We start from the raw sequence: 22,583 nt of genomic DNA on the forward strand, positions 1-22,583 counted from the left end.
CTATGCTTTGATTACATTGACAGGTGAAGCACTTTGATTTTAAGCACTTTAAAATCAAGTAAAGTGTTTTCAATCAAACATCCTATATTATTATCATTATCATCAGAAACCTTTGAGCGCAGGGTATTTGATAAGAGATTCAATGGGACTTTGTAGCTTTGTGATATTTCAAAACAGAACTTACTTAAATTTCCTCTGTGAAACAAAAAAAACTATTGGAATACTGCAGGATGCAGTACTTGTCACTTTATAATCATTATTTTGTTAAACGTTATGGAAAAATATTAGTTAAAAACATCTATATGGAGAAGCCATTGAGATACTGTACACAGAATACAGCATCTCCGCTTAATACTTCAGTGATGAAGAGAAAAAATGTATGGTGTCTGTGGGGACAAACAAATTTGAAATCAGGGGAAAACTGGCAGTACATTTTTTTTCACTTCATATTAACGCAGATTCAGTGAGATAATGTGCTATCAAAATATGATTATGTATTATAATAATAATAATAATATCATATTCATATTTGTCCACCAAAGGAGAGATATCCTGTGGCAGGATTTCAACTTTGTTGGTTGAGCAGGTTTTTGACATGGCGACACCACTAGATGTCAGCAGAATACAGACAAAATGTATATATGTACTGTATATGTATAGCTATTCTGTACATGGATGGAAATGTGTGTTTTAACATTTATATTTTGTTTTTGATGTTAATGCATTTCTATCCATATTCGGTTGTGGTATAATGATGCATTTCATACACATTTCCAGCATAGTAGATCCCTGATTAAATGAATTAAAGGAGATGATCAACTCTAGTGTGCTGATATTAGTGTGTGTGTGTGTGGGGGGGGGGGGGGGTAAGGTGTAGAAGTGTACGTGTGCTCTTTTTCTCCTTGGTTATGAAACACAGGCAAACTGTTCAAACTAGGCCAGTGTCACTCCTGTCACACTGTGGCCTGTGGCTGGGGTGCAGTGCACAGAGAAGCCGTAGCCCTGTTCTCCTCTAATCCTCATAAATGTGGGATATATATGCAGAGAGAACATTTTTCTTGAAGGCTTTATTCATGGCAAATGGATCCTAACTACTGATCCACTGTGTTTTAATAAACTCAGCAGGAGCTCAATCAGTGAAATCAGATTCTGAAGTGTCGTAGAGGAATAATGCCTCAACACACACTTTATCTGTTTCCATCCAAATTATGCTGGATTTGTATACTGGTTAGATTGTGAGATGATCAGTCAGCACAGCCTGTATAAACAATAGGATGCTGAATATTATCATGATAATTGTCAATGCCAAAACTTTATTTATAAAGATGTTTGAAAATGAAAAATTGAAGGCAAACTTTAGGTAACAATTATAAACGACCTGTTGTTCACACAACTGTAGGGCACAAATACAAAGATAAAAAGTGTTACAGATGAGAAACAGTAAAATAGCAAGATCAAATAAAACAATGTGAAGTGATCAAGATCATAACAACGTGTCTTTAAGAGAGATTTTAAAGATGATACAGAGATGCCAGATGGATCTTCTCAGGGAGTTGGTTCCAAAGAGTGGAGTCCTGACAGAAAAGGCCTGGTCACCCTTGGTCTCAAACAGTGTACTTAGGTGCAAGTCTAAAAATGGGCCTTAGTCAGCAAACCAATTTTAAAATCATTTCTAAAACTTTATTTGAAAACAGTCAAGAGAAGCGGAAATCTGAGTAATACTCTCTATAAGTCAATTTGTTGAAAAGTCTGCTGCGTTTTAAACGAGCTGTAACTCCACTGTGACTTGTGGGAATTGCAATATTCTAAAGGAGAGGTAATGAAGGCACACTGGACGAATGTGCAACTACTTCACTTCGATCAAAGCACATCAAGCATTCCATGCAATTACAAACAAACAACAAAAAGTTCTACAGATTTTAAATACTTTGCCATAGTTTGGTCTTGTTCAGGCCTGAAGCGTTCTCACTAGTGATCACACAAAGCCGGTGCATTAGCAGTAAAACTCTGGTGTGTGGACAACACTGAGATTTATTCTTATTCCACCCTGTTGCTTTCTTTGCAAGTACAATTACATCATAACCATGGCAACCGTCGTCTATGCAGTGCTGGCCTGTGTGAGCTACGTTGCTGTAGCAATGGGAGGCCTCTCTAACAGGCCACATCTCCTTTCTTCCTTTTCTTTCTCTCTCTCACTGTGTGAGGACAAAGCAGCAGCTCAAACACACACTGGATGCAAGTGTGTGTGTGTGTGTGTGTGTGTGTGTGTGTGTGTGTGTGCTGGATGAGATATTTGAGATATGGTGCAGTAAGTACAGTGTAGTCTCAGATTCATTCGTCATCGTGTCAAACCAAGCAGGTGGGAGCGGCTCCTCCTGTGTGCTGACATCTTGTGCTTGCTCAAATATGGAGCCTGTTGTCTGAAGATCAAAAAACATTTGATCCATTGATGATATTCAGTTATGTGCTGATCACCAGCTTGTGTTCACTGGAGTTCTCTCTCCGGAGGCCGAGTTGTGAATCCTGCCTGGACCTCCAGCTGCATGGCTCACTCCACTGACTTTCAGCCTAAATACATAAATGCCATAAAAATAATCATCATAATAATCATCAGCTTGGAATTTACACAAAACTATTAGTGGAGTTGTTTTGCTATAGGAAAAAGTGTGACTTCTTATTGTCTCAATTCCCTCTCATTAGGCTGTTAGAAGATACACCAGGTCGACTCAGAGACGTGGCTGTCCCAGTGCACTGCGGGTGTGATGATAACATGAGAACTGCTCCGTGTTTACATGTGTTAGAGCTGAGGATTTCAGACAGGAGGTCAAAACCCTGATCACAGATTGAGAGCAGGGATTATAACAGATTTTAAAACACAGACTGATGAAGGCACAAATTCATGATACGTTTACATTTATCTGTTTTCATACAATTTGCTGGTTGAGGACGACATTTCAATTCATTTCAAATTGTGAGGGCCTCCGAATTTTTGCGTGGGTTTCATTTTTCGTTTCTGATTATGAATTATATTTCTACAATATCTGTGAATACCCTTGTGTTATTCATTGATTTCAACGAGGGCAACACTGCGAAATGAATGAAATATTGATGAAGTGGCGTTTTATCTGTACAAATCAGGAGTTACCAGAACTCAACTCTGTATAATAAAAGTGGCAGAAAACTGAAACTTCTTCTTATTATTATTATTAATGCCTCAACACGTAACAAATATGTCACAAACCACATACACAATGCACTTATTATAAATAATAACAAACTACATAGATTAGAACAGGATGTTGTTTTATACTATATGAATCACTAGATCAGATAAACTATTACTAATATACTGATATTATTCATCTTTAAATATTCAGTGTTTGGATTTATGTTTTGTAGTGCAGCCAAACAACACTCATTTAATGTGGTACTGTTCAGATAAGATTCTGGTTAATCTGTTATCTCACACAGAATGAGACATTCTTCAGTCTTCAAATGTTAGTGGATCTAAATATTTTGATCTCAGCTCTGTGTCTTGTTTTGCTCAGTGCTTTTATTCTGCTATTTATTTCAATATTGTTAAGCTTGATAGACGTATATATCCTCCTACTCAGAGATTAAACTGGGATTTGTTGTGTGGGGGGGCTCTGTGGTTTCAGGGTTGCCATGGGAGTATATGTACGACAGTGTATTACGGCCATTCAACTGAAATTCAAGCCTTGATCCTTTGAAAGACTGAAAGCTTGTTCCTGTTCATAAATTAAAGATGTGTTTCCCTCCCCAATTTACCATCCACCTCACTGTCTGCCATCTGTGAGACTGACCCACAAGTGATCGCCTCACCCCCCAGAGAATTCTGCCTGTAAAATTGTCTCTACTACATTCTAATACTACAATTTGAATTAATGCATATTCTGAATTGGTCTTCCTGATGGTTAACATGTGATGAATTATTATACATTCCTGGAAACATTGAGCTGAAGCCTTTTGTGAGGCTATTTGACCTGACGCTTGTTCTTAGGATGCAAACACTAACAGACTATAGTGATGCACTTACCAGACATTACATTACATCTCATTAAGCTGACGCTTTTATCCAAAGTGACTTACAATAAGAGCATCCACCATGGGGGTACAAACCCAGGACAACAAGAATCATATCAGTACATTACCTTCATAAAAGCCAAACTACAAGTGCTACATACAAGTGCATCTAAACTTTAAAAAAAGTATATAACGGCAGAATTGACGTGATGCGAAGTACGTGATGACCTTCTGCTGTCCTGATGTCAATGGGGTCGGGGGGCTCGTTCCACCATTTCTGAGCGGGTAGCTCGCAGTGAGGGAGCAGCAAGCCGATTGGCGAGAGAAGTAGTGTGAGTGAACTAAGGTAGGTTGGAGACCAGTTGAGCTGCTGGATGAGCTGCAGAGGTCGGATGGCTCTAGCAGGTAGACGAGCCAGGCGGGAGTTACAATAGTGTAGACATGAGATGATCAGAGCCTGGACCAGAACCTGAGCCGCCTTCTGAGTGAGAAGGGGACGTATCTACAGGAGTGGGTTGTTGCAGTATTGTTGGAAGAGTTGTCTGTTGAGTGTCCCTTGCAGTCTGGGTGGGGGCTACCAGGGGCCAAAGTGGTCTGGGGTGTGAATTGTTTGCAATGTACAAACAGATGAAATAGACAAAAGGCAAAATAGTTTTATATCTGTTAAGGACTTCAGATAAGTAAATAACATGCAGAAGACAAAATGTAAAATTGGGAACAACAGTATGTCAGGTACACACAATCCTTGGCTCAAAATGAGGCTTTGTATTCAATTGCAATGTATTACACCTTTTAAACGTGCTGGATTTATTAGGAACAAGAAAAGTGTAAGTGGAACCTCTGCACCTCCACAGAAAATGTTTGGACCAACTTAAAAAAACGTTAAAACTCCTTATGCCAATTGGAACACATAAATAAATAAAGTTATGTTAATAAAATTGATAACTTTAATTTGAAAAGAAAAAAAACTAAATTAGGGGTTGTTTTTCCTAACTCTAGCTGAGCGTTAAGGGCAAAGGCCACTGCACCCTGTTAAGCCCTATGAGACAGATTGTTATGAATATGGGCTGTACAAATTATGATTGATTTGATCAAATAAAATCTCTTTTGTTGTTATATCCTGTGAGTAACTGATGGTTAAATGTTCCCTCCGTATAAACTTAAAACATTCTCTCTTAGGATGTGTCATCTGTCATTCTGTTTTGGACAGGAAACTTTACCTGAACTGTCGGCACACAGCACAAAGTTTATCACTGTACCATAAAGTCTGTGAGTATCTTCTGTTGTTAATAAACTTTTTTTTTAAACATCAAGTGTGAGTGGAGTTGGATTTTCTCTGCACCGGGGTTCTCCTTTCCAAACTCCTTACAGCTTCCCTCTTCATATCTTTCCTTGACCTCATGAGGTTTTCCATCAGGGTCAAACAAATGGTGGTTATGAAAGAGCATTATTCTAACTTTTTCGACCACAGAAAGTTTTCAAACTGTGGCAAATACATAATATATACAGGAGAAACCACAGAAAATGGAACAACTTGACTACCGATGTGAGGCTTATTGTGATTTTTCCTTCAATATGGGCTGTATAAATAACAATGATTGAATTTGATTGATGGATATATAGAGACTCTTTAATGTTTCCCTCCGGAGAGATTATCCTTTGTGTAAGAAGAGGTGTCCCTCAGTTTATTGCAGAACAGTAGATTGAGTTGTCTCAGCACAGTGATCCTTCTTCTGTCTGCAGTGCACATTTCTCTCAGGTGTGCGGCACAAAGATTTACCAGAGAAGCTGGTGACACAGAACCATCTTCTCCCCCTGTTCTCATGAATATTGGGGAATTAATGCGTGCAGTCAGGCAGGGAGGGGGGAGGCAGGGACAAAGGGAGACAGGAGGATAGAGCGCAAACTAAGGAGGGAGGGAGGGAGGGAGGGAGGGAGAGAGGGAGGGGGGAGCAGATGTCGTCAGAGGCCTGGCAGTGCGCAGGCTCCGTGCGCGCTGGGCTTGGATGCGTATTGATTGGAAAACAACGGGCTGTGGGAGAACGGATCAGGGAGGCTGCGGGCTAACGGGTGAGGGAAGGGACACGGACCAAACCACACCACCACGCTGCCATCTTTACCTCCCCGTGTTATTTTCCCTATTCCTGCCTTTTTCTCCATTTCACCCTGGAATGACTGGAACCGCCGCTGCTCGTCCGTAGCTGCGAAAGAGGGATTAGACACAAGATCCCGATCGCCTGAGCAGCTCCTCCATCACCAAGCCTCAGCACCCAGCGGCTCGGCCACTGCAGGTAATCCGTCTTCTCTCTGCCTGTCAGCGGCCGCACACGCCTCCGCCTCCGCGCCCGCTCCCGAGCCCTGACCCCTCTCCGAGGTCCTCGCAGTGCATCATCTCCCCTCCATCCTCCCTCCTCCTTGTAACCATGGTTTCCTCCGTCCATTCCAACCTCTCCTTCCTCGCAGCTCTTGTCTCCCTCCCCCACTCTCCTCCTTGTTCTTCCTCCGATGAGCTGATACCATGCGCTTGCTGATTGAATGATCTCCATTTCCGCCATGGACGCTTGAATATTGATGTGCCTAAAATGCGCCTCATGTATATTTGTGGGACAAACCCCTCAACGATGTCACTGTTATTTTTCCCCCAGTAGTGACTCTGAGTCATCCAATGGCTGTGACTGATGGGAATGATCGTTTCAATTCATATTCCTGATCCACACCAGGCTGGGTTATAATATATATTCTATTATTGCTCTTGACTGAAATACTAAATAACCACCATGTAAACAATGGACAGTCTGTATGTGATAAGCTTGAGGGAGAATAAAATAACAATGTGCTTTGGATATCAGCAGTGGAATTGTTGCTCAGTTTGTAGCTGGATCGCATGTGGTCCCATTGGCTCCGTTACATTAAATGACCTCTGATGAGCTCTTGTGATTGGCTCTTTTGTCTTACCTGAGGGGGATGCACCTGAGACCAGCCCCACTTTCAGTGAAGGTCAGATATCCCCGGAAAAAGAACACCTCCACACCTTCCACTCTGCGGTCCGCTTTAATGCAGAGGCTCTGATTTTACATTTCATTTTCCTCAGTTGAATCAAAAATGTTGTGCCGCGTCCATTTTGCTGAATGGATCCAGCAGTAAATAGAAAGGCCACAGCAGGACTGGAAAGTGCTATGGGCATGTTTTCACCATGTCAAGCAGCAGTGCATCAGAACCTCCTGCAAAGAAACCCTGTGGCAAGGTGAAAGTCAGCTGCTGATTTCCGTGCTGACATTGAAGACTGGAGCACCTTCAGTCAATGATCTCGAGAGTCACCCCTTGTCAGTCACTGTCTTATAAAGGAGGGGGGTCTTGATCCGCTCTTAAATTAGAAAAACTGTGACTTTATCTAACATTGAATTCAGTTGAAAACAAAACGTAAATAAATACACACTGAGGAACACAGACAGAGACAAGCAATAAAGAGAGAGAGAGAGAGGGGATGTAATTGTGCAAAACAATATCCGGCTGGAGACGGAGCAGCACTCTGCTGAGTGGCGTGCTGGGGGGGGGAGGCTTGCACAAGCTGGTTTTGAAATGGACTCCTCTGTACTCACCCACTTAGACCAGGCCACGGTCCAGCAAAGCACACAGGAGGAAATGTAGGCCTGACTACTGTAATTACACTGCGTCAGACGGCCTCACTTAAAAGTCTAACTGCAGCATTAAGTCCACCATTGACTGATGCCACCTTCTGCAGGACTACACCCTTTCAATATTTTATGAAATTGTATACAATTTTCCAAAAAAAGAATGGCTCTCACTAGCACCAGGGGAAGTTCCCAGTACTTTATTTGATCAGTAGACTGTACATTTGACCTGACATGATCTTACAGTTTCTGTGATTTGCTCTATATTAATATATATTCAATTTTTGTCAACTTTTAAGATAATTAAATGAAGTACAGTTGTATGAAGAAGCACAACTACCATTATAAACAAATCAGAGACATAAAGCCTAAGTGTTCTGGCTGCTCCTTCTCATTAACTAATGTTGGAAGGTGCGGGACAGTTTCTGTTGTTGCTTTTAGGTTCATTCTTGCTTGTAATTGTCACATGTCACATGAGTAGAACAGGAAACAAGGAATGCTATATTGTTGTGCCCAATAACAAGACGCAACATTAAAACTACTAGCTTTAACCAATAAGCTGTTTTGAATCATCAGTACTGTAATTTAAAGCTTATTTTATATTTAATCTATTGTTTTCCATGGTCTTCATGACTTGACCAATTCAAAACATGGTTGTAATATTATGGCTGATATCATAATCTTTAATATTAATAAAAAACACAGATACTTCTTGGTATGTGATAATACTGTTCGTCCCAGTAGAACCACTGGAGGTATAAATCACACATGCCAACAACAACAAACCCTGCTCCAGTTGATTGAAGAATGGAAGGGTATAAGTGTGTATATATTTATGTTAATGTGGGGTTAACTGTTAGTATTACAAATATATTACATACACATTAAGATTTGGTGAATATGTCTTGGATAATTCAGGAAACCATATTCATGTCGTGAAAACCTAAAAAGTCTAAAGTATTTTGTAGACTGCATGAGCTCTTCCGCCTCTGTGGGACAGAGAAAAGGCTTCAAACCTTTTAAAAAACTATAACTAGTGAACAGAGGAAATTCAGAATGATAACTTAGGGACTTAGACTTAACAAATTCAAAAGGGTTAGGGTTAGTATTAATATTTAAATAAAGCTCATCCTGTCAGCACCAAGATTTGCCTTAATAGTCCTCCATGGTTCACCAAGCTACCCCATTAACAGACTGAACTAAATGCTGACAAGGGATATAATGAAATTAAAATAAAAGACCCAATATATTACTATTGATCTCCTGTGTCCTCCTGGTCGCCTGACTCTTTGTTTGGTACTGTATTTAAACCAAGATTAAATATTTAGTATTAAGTTTCCAAACACTGAAGGTGGTAAGGGATGAGCTGTAAAATGTATCCATGTTTAAATCTGACATGTTTGCATTGACAATGACTGTTGACTCTCAGAGCAGCAGTATAATTATCTATCACATTTAGCCATTGGCCCGCAGTATACTATAACCTCACTGTGTTACATGATGTGCCTTGACATATCGTCCTGTAATTTCATGTCCCAGGAACTTGGTAACCTCATCACTGAAATCCCTATGGAGTCAGTTAATTAACTGTGGGTTACCAGTAAAGCCAACTGGTTTGGTTCCCTTTGGGGCCTGGTCCCCTTCTGGCACATGCACCACCATCTCCTCTTTGTCTAGACAACATGGTGCCATTTCTGATGAGGTGAGGCGGCCATGATTTAGGAGACGCCAGATAAATCCTTCTGGGTTATTAGTAAATCTTGCAGATGGGGACATATTAAAATAATGAGAGATTTTTGTGCTTTGACTGATCGGGTGTTCAAACATGTCCTGCAGCAGTGGCCTTTGAGAGAAGGCTAAAGAAACGCAGAGCATCAGTTTCATGAGGATCAAAACCTTCTCTGTGTCTGTTTCACGCAGGGCTTGGACATCAACCTGACAGGGGACATCATGGAAGCCCCTCTCGTGTGTTTGGATGAGGAGTTTGAGGATCTGCGGCCGTGTCGGATGGACGAACTGGACAATCCGGAACTGGACAATCCAGAACTGGACGATCCAGAACTGGACCACTCCTCCTACTCCACCACCACCACCGTCCCACTGGCCACCATCACCCGGGAAGACTTCTCTGAGCTGGAGAACTTCTCTGAGATGATGAGCTTCAAGTCGATGGAGGACCTGGTCAACGAGTTTGACGAGAAGCTCAATGTCTGCTTTCACAATTACAACACCAAGACGGAGGTCCTGGCACCCATACGCAACCAGTCACACAACCAGGAAGATGAGGAGCAGCTGCAGGATGAAGAGTGAGTGACTAATGTTAACATTGTGTAACAAGAAAATTGTTTACTGGAGCTCTCAGCCCATCAGCAGCCATCTGCTCATTTGTGATTTCCAGCCTGCAGTGACGGGCTGTCATAGAGACAGTTCAGAATTAAAATGAACTGGTACTTTTAACACTTAAAAACAATTTTTAAATGTTTGTAACCTCTACTTTGGAGTTTTTATTTACTTGCATCTAGAGTTCTTGACCATTGAACAGAGACAAGTCAAACCGAGGTTAACATCATGGGGACTAAAATGGACAGGTCGCCATTGTATAGTATTTGCAGTATAATCAATATGATTTTATTTTAGAACATAGGGCAATTATCAATATCATAGTCATGTTCACATGTGGCCTTCGAATCAGCTTGGGGAGGTTGCTTCCGGCCCATCGTGGGTCTGAGGGGGAGAGAGTCGGCTCATTTAGGTTTGGAAGATGGAAGGCAGAAATTAAGTGAGTTCTGTGGACGTCAGATCTCTACAACAACTTCCATGCCATCTTTAATCTACATAAGAAGGATAGCAATAATAAACAACTAAAAAGGAAAAGAGACAATGAAACAAATGAAAGAATTAACAGAATTGCAAGGAACAACAAAGTATTGTTAAGTGGGGGGGCTGCTGGAAGCTTCAAAGTTAGAAATAAATAACAACAGTGTTCATGGAAAGTATCTAAAATCATGTTCAGCTGCATTGTTTTATCGATTGCAGATAACTGAAATAATATCCCATGTTTGTTCTATTTCTCCATTACCGTTGATCTCATAATATCCTATAGATAATAATAACCACAAATATGGTGACATGATGAAATACCACAGCCAGACTCTCAGCACACACTGGAGCAGGAGCCTCCGGCCCTTTATGTAAATCACACTTGTACAGTCATTATGCTGCTGCTCTCACAGCCGAAGTCCAGGCCTAAACAGTAGCTCGGCAGCCGGGCACGGCACACATGACGACAACCAGAGTGTTTCCACACACACAGACCGCAGCATCCCAAACAAGCAGTCAATCAGGGGCCTGACCCCCCCCCCCCATCTCCAACAGTCGGGCTGCGTGCTGAATTATTCAAAGGGCAGCGTCGCATGCCTCAGTTGGCTTTGGCTCTGTGGGTCTGTCTCCGTCTCTCCACCAGCTGACTGCCACATACTCCACTGCTTTTTTCTTTTTTTTTTTTAAACACAGGCATCCTCACACTGTGAATATGAATCAGGCTAAAAATAGCCTGAACGTAGGTGTAGCAGGAGAGCGCTTGGAGGGGGATCACATGATTCTTCAGACATTATTAAATCGCCTGTATTTATGCTGCGCACGATGATTAAGGACACAGGACTGTGGGTGGATAGTGTTTGATGGTACTACACTAATCTGCATGTTATTACCTTGAAAATAATCCTAATGCTTTACACTGATTGGTTATGGCACACATGAGGAAAGCAGTGTAGATATATTCAGGTCAAGCATACCATCTCCAATCTATTGAGTCCATTAACAATGTCTCATCGCTTATGTTTTTTTTTAATAACAATTCTCCTCAATAATCATCAATTGAATTTCCTAACCATTCATTCACCTCAGTGCCACTCAGACACAGAATACAAGCAGCTATTAATAGAAAGTGATACAGTTCTGAAGCTCCTAACACTGAAAATATCTCTTTTCATTCTGATTTAAAACCAAGAAAAACACAGATCCACAGAATTCTCTCGACACTAAATCTGCCACTTGGTTAAAAACACAAATTTGTCACAAATGAAGTCCCAATCTCTTAAGTTAACTGATACGATACAGAGAAATTAGGGAGAAAATGAAACAGCATGATTCCTCCTCTGTGGCTGAGGGCCAACAAACAAAGCAGGTCGATGTTGAAACATGGGGATCCAGTTCATGTTGGCCAGAGACCACGCCCCCGTTCTACGGAGGCAGCATGTGCCGGTCATGTGATGTTGTTGTTTTCTCTCTGGTATTTTTGATTCTTTTATGTCATTGTTTAAGATTCAAGAATATTACAGTCAGGGTGCAGGCAAAACAAATCTGCGAAAGTGTCATCCTCGATTCAGTACCAGTTGTAAAGATTAACTACATTTATGAAATTACAAAATATGCAAATATTAAATAAAACAACTTTATGTTAAAATATAAGCTAAACAAAATCAAATGAAACACAATTTTTTTTTACTCCTAGTTCTAACAACATATTTGAGTTGTGATGTGCTCCTGTGTTGTCATCCAAGTATAAGCTGCAACAACTACTGTTCAGAAAGTTTACCGCACCAAGCTGAGCTTTTACTTCTTCCTTGGGTCCGGTTCATCCCACAGCAGCTGAGGTTTAATCTGCAGAAAGTGCTGCTCTGTTCCGGTGAAGCCTCCGTTGGCTTCTGTTCCTCTAATGGTTTGGCTCATTATGTTGCTGTAGGATGAAGCTCTGACCACAGCTGTATTGGTCTGTCTTGCTTTCTTACTTGTCTTTCTCTCACCACTCTGACAGAACTCCATAGTTGTGCTTCCTGCAGACTTTGTTCCAACACTGCTGTTGTACTGACAGAGGGTTCATCAACTAATGTTGTTGTACCTCTGAGAGCTGTTTGAATTAATCTGCAACGTTTCATTTACCTCTGAAAACGCATATTTCTATGAGGCTTACATGATTTTACAGATTTTGTTATTTTAGCCCTAGTCAATGTTTTCACTGGACTTACCTGGAACCGGGAATTTAAGAATATTTTCTTGTTCTAAAAAAATTCAACATGAGATTAATATGTATCTGTTGTAATGTACATGTAGATACATACAGGTATGCAGTCAGCTGCTGGTTAGCGTAGCATCAAGACTTTAAACTCTAAAGGGCTACATTTTCAATAACTCTTTTTCAGTGTGCTGGAGACAGACATGGTTCTCTGAATATTCAGTCTGTATATTAACAGAATGCAGGCAATCCAATTTAATTAGGAAACAATACATTTAGCCCAAATTACATCAAACATAAAAATGGGTAAACAGTGCAGTTCAGTATTTAGAAGGTTTATTTCATGATCAAAGTTTATTGTTTAGTTTTCTGCTAAGGGTTAAATGTAATAAACGCTGACCCTGTTTATGTGCTGGCTCTCACATCCGTGGCCCACAGACATGGCTGGTGAGGTAAGCTGTGAACTCAATAGCGTCCTCTGTGTGATGGGGTGTGGGCAGTGCCACTGGGAGCAGGGCAGCAGGCCTGGAACAACCTCTGCAGAGACACAAAGGCTCTGAGACAAAGGAGACTTCTCTTTCAGTTCTCTTTCTGTCCTGCTCAGACAGACACTTGCTCCGGGCGCAGCCAGAGACCAGCAACACGATGATGTGAGAAGCTAAATCTCTGCTAAGGAAATCTTTTAACGAGTAGTAAGCTGTGCTTTATTTTCTGTTGTGCATTGTTCCTCTGCAGCCTCCAGCTCGGCACATTGACCACCATCAGTGACTTTTCTCATTGAAATATTGTCTGAGTTGCAGGCTGCTGAAGACGGGTCTGAGTAAACCGCCTTTACAAGCTGGCAGATAAAACAACACACCAAATCCTTGTCTAATGCTGTTATATAACAGTGTAACTACACCATGTGTGGATACAGCAGCTTAACATCGTAGATGGCCTTTTAAAGCTAAGGGCACGAACCGTGTTTTTGTTTCTTGTTGATATTTGTGTTACCTGAAAGCTTCTCACATGTGTGCATCTCTGTGTTTTTGTGTGTGATTTGACAGTGTGTGGGATGCTCTAACTGACAATTACATCTCCACCTGGGACGGTCTGGATTCAGAGGGACTCAACGGCAACCTTTCTGACCAGGAGGTAAATGGCATCCACATCTTTCTTTACCTGCTTTATTGGGAACGACTATTCGGGTTTAAGTAATTTTAATTTATTTCCTATAACCTTTCGCCACATGTATTGTATTTTGTATTTATTTATTTTATTTTGCTGAGAAACCTTTTTTTGAATTACTGTCTTATTGAAATGTTCTTCCCTCTTCCCTCTTCCTCTTTATAGTTGGTCTACATTGTATTCACCTGTCCTCAGGAGCAGTTTATTATTGTTGCAAATTCCCTGGGATGATGTTTAGTTTAATGAATCTGTGCCTCAGAAGCATGAACCATGAATGGACAGTCTGATTCTGTTTCTTTACACATGTTGTGCTGCAGTGAGTGTGATTTGATTCAAACTATTACTGAAGGTCTGAGCCAGGAAACCGACTCACAGCCCCAGAACGGGACATGTTTGTTCGTATCTCTTATTCCAGTGGCTACAGATTGTTGCATAAATGTTCTGTTGTCAGCATTTTAAATCATGATCCTCACACATTATTGTTTAGTCCCTTGACATGGTTTGAGATTTCTGTAACTGTGTTGTGGAGGAATACTGAGCTGCTGACTGGCTTGTTCTCTTTGAGGCTTAATCTCGTGCTGACACGTGAAGACCATGCCTGAGCAGCCCTGACGGCTCTGCCATTCAGCAGAGCTCCACCCCCCCCCCCACCCCCCCCTTCTTTAATTGGCTGTCACATAGAACTGGACAGCAGCTCTTAGCAGTCAAGGCCGTGTTTGGGCTGGTCAAGGCCTGAGCAGACGTTTCGTCCCAGAGGGAGAGGCTTGCTGTGAGAATGCACCATAGTACTCATATTCTGTTCTTGTATTTTGTCTTAGATTCTCCCTTTTTTCAAAAGTAAACCTTTTCTTGTGGTCTTTTGGTTTGAAGGTCAAGCAGTTTTATCTTTGTCTTTAAATAGGTTCACATGTTCTGTCCTGAGCTGCCTGTTCTAATGAGGTTAATCTATTTATTTTAAACAAATCCACATTATATGTCTTTCTGCTGTAAGCTGTGAATTCTTCAGCAAATAGCAAATGACAAATCTGTCATGTACTGTCCCATTGTATCAAATTAATTATTATTTATTTATTTATTACTTTTATTATTTCTACTTGTTTTGGTACAACTCCTCAACAAGGAAGACGTAAATGAGTTAAATCTACTATAAAAATGACTATAAAATACTATTAACATAGACACAATATATGAATGAAACATGAAAATGAGCAAAAAGTAAAAAAAAAAAAAGGTCTGAGACAGAATCACAAGTGCAGGCGTGCAGTAATTGAGCAGTTGCTGCACAAGAGCTGTTCACCTGCTAATTCAAAGTTCAGGGAAGCTCGAGTCAGTAAACACAACCCCAAACTGGAGAATCAAATGTGATTTTCGTTCTCCTGATTGACAACATCACATAAGTTGATGAGTTCCAGCCTCAGCTGCTATAGAATTTTAGTCACCTAATTTTTCAAAGTATTGAACCTATCATGTGTCCAAATCGCATCAAACTCCACACCGACTCTCTTGGGCCAACAATACATCAAGTGTGAAGCTGATAATATGAACAGTTGTGTTCCACATTCAGACGGACAGAGATTTCTTGATTCATTAGATAGATGTGGCAAAAGTGGGTCAACAGTAAGTTATCAGTGTAGCAGAACACTGATGGAGATGTGCAGAAAGAGGAGGAACTGGATGGCCACAGGAAGGAGGACTGACATGAGCACAGTCTGAACCTCTGGCTTACAGAGTAGAGGTTGGGAGACTTTGTCCATGAAGGAGAGAAGTAATGACAACATCCTCCTCTCTGTGGCTACACACACAGGACTGAGCTGCTCCTCTGCATCACTTTGTTGTGTCTGGTGTCGTACGCCTACTCTCAGGCCACTGCCAGCAGCCCACAGGGTAGAAAAATGGCTCTGGTCACCACAGACAGCTAAAACATCTGCAGCATGACACTGCAGACGATGAAGGACTCTGACTTACTGACATGAAGTTCAAGGTGTTGAGTCAATAATTAGCAGTAAAGATAGATGTGGGCATGCAAAGAAAAATACTTAGATTGTTCCGTCTGCTAACATCTCCTTGATGCTGTAATTGGCATAAAGGTGCTTTAAGCCAAATAACACCACCCTATGCCCAGTTGCCCACCATGACAAAAGTTGGCATAAAGGTAAATAGTGATGTTTTGCTTATGTAATGTTCTATGTTGTTCATCTTTTAGTTGAGCAAATGTTTTTTTTTCCATCTGCACTAAATTGGTGGATTGGAGTGGCATTAGTTGTGCAGGAGTTGTCAGATAGCAAGGTGACCTATTGATTTGAATTGTTCTTGAGTGGAGAGAGATGAATTTCAAGACATGTAACACATGCTTTCAAGGAAGGAAAAGTCAGGGATCCCTAAAGTCAGAGAGATTCATCCTCTAGTACCATAAGTGTCAATAAACCAATTCCTGAATCCATCCAATAGTTGTTGATATTTTTCAATCTGGACCAGCAAAGCCCACATTGCCATCCCTATAGACCCACTTCACGCTGCAATTATACATTCACTATAAACTGACAAATACAAAACATTGCAAATAAGTCTATAAATAAATTATAAACTATTTAAACAAGTTTACAAATAGAATCGTTGATTGCTTTTTAAGAAGCAATAATTAATAATGTAAAACCTTTCAAATTTTCAAACATGACACTTGCAAGTAAGTGTGATCCGAGACTGATCTCCATATCCCAGACACTGATCAAAAAATGATGATGTATTTAGTTTAATATTCCAATGCAAAGTGGCAGCTACGAGTCTTCTTAGCCTAATTTTCAAAGTTAGGCCTTCTGTCAGTATTTATTTCTCTGTTGACTGATTTCCATGTTGTGTCCTGCTATCTGCAGATTCACGAAAAAGAGGAGGAAGAGATGAATGAGAAGAATGACAACGCCAAATGCTTGAATGAAGAGCCTCTCATAACAGCTGATCAGGTGTGTGTGTGTGTGTGTGTGTGTGTGTGTGTGTGTGTGTGTGTGTGTGTGTCTGTCTGCCTGTCTGACTGTTGTGGGCACTGTGTGGGGTTAGCAGGGGTGTGTAGAGTGAAATGTGATAATGTTGAATGGGCCTTGAAAAGCTACATTTTAAAATCAACTCCAAACACCACAGGTAACCAGGAGAAAAAATGTCTCAATCTTGAATGAGCTACTGTATTTTCTCCAAGCTGGACGTCTGTAAAGTAGGAGTTGAGGTAATTTAGATGTCTGCTGAAAGAAAGGCATTAACAAAGGTTTATCCATCGCAGAATAAAATAAAGATCTGATCCTGGCACTGCTCTTGAGCTGGCAGACACCTGACTTAGTCATACTGTTAGAATAGTTGGAGACGTTCCAGTCACCCTCAAAAAATGCTTACACACTGCAACTCAACAGAGCCTGTCTTCTTTAGGGCCAATCACCATCACTTCTGTTTTATTTTCACTAACATTAAATGTTACCGTTGTTCTGCAAGATTGTGTACATAGACATGTGTATTAGAAACCTAACAGGAAAAATCAACCTGTCATTGTTGATTGGGGCCTTCACATTTTGATTGTTCAGTCTCCATGTTGTCTGAATTGCAATTGCACATCGTCTGAGTGCCGATGGGCATGTTGGCATGTGGTCAGGAATATTGTTGTCCAACTGGAGCTGACCTCCGCTGCTGCAGCCTGTGTCGACATAAATAATGGATTAAAGTACATGTATCCTTCAGGAGGAGACATTTGGTATTTTACTCGTTCCATTTTACTGATAAATGACAGACATGAATGTGTGTGTTCTTACCGGTGTCTGCTCATCATTTTGCTGTCGGTCTACTCGTCATCTCCCTATATCTCTCCATCTAACCTAGTCACTCTCTCTCTTCAAGGTAATTGAGGAGATAGTCGAGATGATGGAGAACTCTCCGGATCCTGGTGAAACAGAGGAGGAGGAGGATGAGGAGGAGAGCAGCCACTGCTCCTCCAGGACCAGCCCCTCTCTGCTGGAGGAGATCCGGCAGCTGTCCGAGGCCTCCAACAACAACTGCTCCTACGAAGGTGAAACTAGAAATAATCCATGTTAATTCTTTTGTTTAATTTATGCAACTTCCTAACTGACACTGGGGCAGCAGCTGTGGAGAGTACTTTGTTGACTCCGAGCACTGTTCCTGCATTTGTAAAGGTAAATCTCCGTTGGTCCAAGAAATAGTTCATCAGTACAATTCAAGTATTGTCACTGAAACTCATCAAACAAGACCTTGCCCCAGGCTGAACATAAAAAATTTCATTTTCATGATTTATAGATTTTTATATTAAGACCAGTTAAGATGACACACCAGCACAGACTGTGGAGACATATGGAGCTCATGCTTCAGGTTACTGTCTATAAATCTTTGTTTAGGGGAGAAAAGGTGAACTGAGCACCCTACAAACACACACACACACACACACACACTGACACACACACACTGACACACACACACACACACACATTCGAGTTGTCTGATTTCTGCAGGACCATAGGTGAGAGTTCAAGACGACAGTGTTCTCTGCCATAAGGCCTCCTTTTGCTGAGCAGATTGGAGATCCATGCGGTGGGACTGAACACATAGCTGTGTGAATAGCTACTGTCATGTATTCAAATCATACATAGTTGTTCATTTGTTCTGGACTTAACTAGCAGGGTATACATTTTAAGGGGAGAAATGTCTTCAGTGCTAAAATGAGCCATAGCCATTTGGTTAATATCTTTCTTTTTTTTTTAAATAAATGATATTGCCACAATGTTACAGAAACCAAAAGATTGCAGAAACCTGCAGTAAATATTATCTCTACTGATTTTGCAGTTTATTTGTATGGCACATTATCATAGACAAAGATCAGTCAATGTGCTTTTCAGAAAAAAGAAGCATAAGAAAGCAGAGTTTAGCACTGTGTCTGAAAGTTTGGGTAAGGAAAAATATTTTTGCACAAAACAACATCCAACTGTCTGCGTTCAGGCCTGAGCCTGATGCCCAGCTCAGCTCTGGTGGAGCTGCTGCACCGGGTGGAGGCTGCCATCCTGGAGTACTCAGAGGAGCTGGTCAGTAATCTGGCTCGGCGCGAGGAGCTGGAGTTCGAGAAAGAGGTGAAGAACACTTTCATCACGGCCCTGATGGAGGTGCAGAACAGGCAGAAGGAGCAGCGAGACAGCAGCAAACGTCGACGCCGGGACAAGGCCCTGAGCCTGCAGGGTGGAGGCACGCAGGCTGTGAACGTGGGGAACACAGGGAACGCCGGGAACACAGGCTCCATGGGACGCACAGAGAAGACAGGGAGCATGCCTGTCAAGGTGAGAGGGAGGGAGGGACGGCCTTGTTTACTTCATACACTTCAATTATTAACATTTAATGAGTACATGTATGTGACCCATAATTGTTTGTCCTGTCACACAAACCTTTCTTAACCTAGTACTCTCATCAGTTTTACTACATCAGAATTGATTGTGCAAATAAGTATATTCTTGATTAGGTTTGCTGATGAATATGGAAGTCCATGTTTAATCCTGTGTAAAACAGAGAAAGGTGAAACAACAGTGTGTGTCAGCTCTACACCCCCCCCCCCCTTACTGTGATCATAATGAATGTAAATGAAGTGAATGTAAACATGACAAAGTGATGCGGATGCAATGTAAACAACCAGGATCAGTGTATCTCATAGGGATTTAATGATAATAATAATCCTTACAATTTCAATAGGGCCTCACCTGACCTTTGTTCAGTGCTCGGGCCCTAATTACTAGCATAGTTTGTTTGACATGCTGAAAATGAAAATGAAATATTCTTCATCTTGTATTAATCAATGAATTGTGTGCTTGTGTTTGTGTGTGTGTGTGTGTGTGTGTGTGTGTGTGTGTGTGTGTGTGTGTGTGTGTGTGTGTGTGTGTGTGTGTGTGTGTGTGTGTGTGTGTGCGTGTGTGTTGTGCCCTGCAGCGTTTCAGCATGGAAGGACTGTCCAGCATCCTGCAGACGGGCATCAGACAGACGTTTGGAAGCACAGGCAACGATAAACAGGTGAGGTCAAAGGTCAAAACAAATGCCATCTACAATTATAAATTCATGTTGGCTCATCAGAAAGAGCGAGGGGGGGGGCACAATTTCTCTGACACGCCCTGTACACACTGTAGCCTGGTAACCTTTTAGTTCTGTGCTGCTTCCTGCACTTATGGATAGAAACATATTGATACTGGACATTAGACAGCAGTATTACAAGGAGTACATTTGTAAGACTGATTATTTAATAAATTTCACATATTTCATAGAACATAAAGTCATCAGAAAACCTGGTTGCAGTTTGACATATATATTTAGACACAAACTAGAAGTATAGGATTATTGTAGGGTTCTTTCTCCTGGGTGCTTTTCATGTTACAGCCGTGAGGTGACAACATGTATTTACAGTGTGGAGGGGCCTTCACTGTGTTGTAGCTGCCGTGCTGATGGCTCATGCTCGGGCCCTTTCAGGCCGTGGGCCCCAGAGCAGTTGCTGCAGCTTCACTGGCTTTGTTTACATCACTGCCTCAGCACAAGGCTCAGCTAAGGTCATATGATCGTCCCTCACTGTGTAATTTAATCTCTGCTGCTACTGTAAGCAACAACTCTGATATACTGCAAGAAACAGGCCTGTTTTAGTTCATGTACTGTAAATGTCAAACAGATGCTCCCATGACAGGTTCGACTTTATTTGTTTAAAGTTTTAAGTCATAATTGGAAATATTGGTCTGCTTAACTCCAGTTATCCTCTCAATAGGTTTGGGAGTGACTGCAGGTATTTTGTATTTACCCTTGTGTTTATATGTGATCACAGACTCATATGACGCATTATACAGTCCATTAACTTTTAATGGACCTGTTCTGCATTTTGAGAGATTTGCTTCCTCATCAAGCATTTGATGAAAAGATCAACAGCAGCTAATAAGCTTAGTTTATAGACTGGAAACAGGAAAATGAAATGCACATATAGAATGTTACTGGTCTCCACCACTGCTCAAAGAGCTTTACATCACATTACCCATTCACAGTCATAGTGTTCTTATGTTCCTAGTACTTTGTCTAGACATTTATTTACACACTCACACCCGCCCTGAGTCATTTGGGGTTCAGTGTCTTGCCAAAGGACATTTGGACAGGCAGACTGGAGGAACCGGATATCAACCTACCGACATTTCAACCATCCAATCAGGCGACTTGCTCTACCTCCTCTACTATAGCCGGCCCAGCTTATAATTAAAGGACAGATTTGGGAGCAGTAACAATCTTTTAATCTGACTCTGTCCTCACCAGTGACAGAAAGCTGTCGTCACAACCAGCTATTAACTTGACCTTGAAATTTCCCCCTTTTATTTTTAGTATCTGAACACAGTTATTCCATTTGAGAAGAAAGCCACCCTTCCATCTGTTGACGACCTGCAGATGCTCACAAAAAGTAAGTGTCCAAAACTTTTCTATAAATCTGCAAATGAAAACAAAAGGGCAAATATATCCTGACCCTTTCGACATCTTCTACCAGTTCTTTATGCCATGAAGGAGGACAGTGAGAAGGTGCCCACACTGCTAACTGACTACATATTGAAAGGTAAACGCAACAACACAACTGACTGCTGAAGATAAAGTCAACTTTAAAGTGACGTTGTCTACTCACACTGAGACGTAACTTTATTCTCCATTATTCTCTTACAGTCCTGTGTCCTACCTAAACCACCGGTATGCCAGGAGCCACAGTGTGACGGAGGGTCCCCCCCCCCCCGAGGGCCTTTCCAGACCCTCCTCACCTCTGGCCCGAGCTGCATGACCTCCCATCTTTGACCATTATCAACCACGGATCCTCACCATCGACATCATCGTGTTCACCTCAACTATGACTACTGCCTTTTGCTGAGCTCACCTTCTCCCTCCCTGCACATTTAAGTTCAGGCCAGACTGTAAAATGGCCGCCGTCTTAATACTTTAACAAGTGGGGCGGTAAGTCCCGTTTGAAAGGACTTCACTAACGGAGCAGGACATGCTGTTACTGACACAACACCACTCTGGTACAGGGATCCATGTCATCGCTGCTTTCTGTTCCTTAATCTCTTTAGATTTGTCTTCTTTCTTTCCTCTAACAGAATTTCAGTGTTGCCAAGTTTTACTCATCAACTGACGTCTTAACCACAGTCCATTGTTGTATTCTTTGATTCTGTTTCAGAAAAAAAAAAAAGTGATTCATTTGAATACAAAAGCCATGCACCTTTTTCTGCCGACTTAGTACTGTAGCTCCATGTGAATAAACAGAAACACACAACTATTACGGGTGCGGTGCATCACAAAGCTTTTCTTATTTCGTTGTTTCTTATACTTTTTGTTTCACTGTCTTATATCCAGTGCTCTTATGACTTTTTACTAATTTCTTTTCATTTGTATCTCAATATTTGATATAAAGTCTGATTTTGTATTTTATTTACTGTCTTGAGAGCGACAGTGCGCTGTGAACTCCACCCTGTCCAGCCACATGGAGGTGTATTTTTGAGTTATCATCCCCTGACGAGACGAGCTCATTTCAATGAAGGCGTGCATATTTGCATATTAGCATATTTAAGACTTCCTTTGCGCCATGTAGGTGAATGTTACATCCTAAATCGCAAATTCTAATAAACATTCTGCCCGAAAGCTGTGTGACATGTGTGTCTTTCTGTCTTGACCCCTCTCAGGGAACATCCTGTGAGGTT

At 41.3% G+C, this 22,583-nt stretch overlaps 2 protein-coding genes across 2 annotated transcripts; both read left to right on the forward strand.

Annotated features, from left to right (window-relative positions):
- The first annotated feature begins 9,626 nt into the window (after window positions 1-9,626).
- On the forward strand, window positions 9,627-9,986 carry LOC133019955 (fasciculation and elongation protein zeta-1-like). The gene has a single exon (XM_061086553.1). The coding sequence runs from the start codon at window positions 9,627-9,629 to the stop codon at window positions 9,984-9,986; it is 360 nt and encodes a 119-aa protein (XP_060942536.1).
- A 1,890-nt stretch (window positions 9,987-11,876) lies between these two features.
- On the forward strand, window positions 11,877-21,575 carry LOC133019024 (fasciculation and elongation protein zeta-1-like). The gene is made up of 9 exons (XM_061085358.1): window positions 11,877-11,944; window positions 13,191-13,340; window positions 13,737-13,824; window positions 16,728-16,814; window positions 17,731-17,899; window positions 18,841-19,172; window positions 21,229-21,304; window positions 21,389-21,454; window positions 21,559-21,575. Exons 1-9 carry the CDS (start codon window positions 11,877-11,879, stop codon window positions 21,573-21,575), a joined length of 1,053 nt encoding a protein of 350 aa, XP_060941341.1.
- Window positions 21,576-22,583: the final 1,008 nt, after the last annotated feature.

Source organism: Limanda limanda, chromosome 14, assembly GCF_963576545.1.
Source record: "Limanda limanda chromosome 14, fLimLim1.1, whole genome shotgun sequence".
Classification (NCBI taxonomy): Eukaryota; Metazoa; Chordata; class Actinopteri; order Pleuronectiformes; family Pleuronectidae; genus Limanda; species Limanda limanda.

Excerpts from the sequence above, each read along its gene's own strand:
- LOC133019955 (XM_061086553.1), top strand. The coding sequence starts at position 9,627 with ATGGAAGCCCCTCTCGTGTGTTTGGATGAGGAGTTTGAGGATCTGCGG.
- LOC133019024 (XM_061085358.1), top strand. The coding sequence starts at position 11,877 with ATGGGGATCCAGTTCATGTTGGCCAGAGACCACGCCCCCGTTCTACGG. Across the intron at positions 11,945-13,190 it reads AGGCAGCATGTGCCGGTCAT|TGCCACTGGGAGCAGGGCAG; the intron begins GTGATGTTGTTG and ends GGGTGTGGGCAG. Across the intron at positions 13,341-13,736 it reads GAGACCAGCAACACGATGAT|TGTGTGGGATGCTCTAACTG; the intron begins GTGAGAAGCTAA and ends GTGATTTGACAG.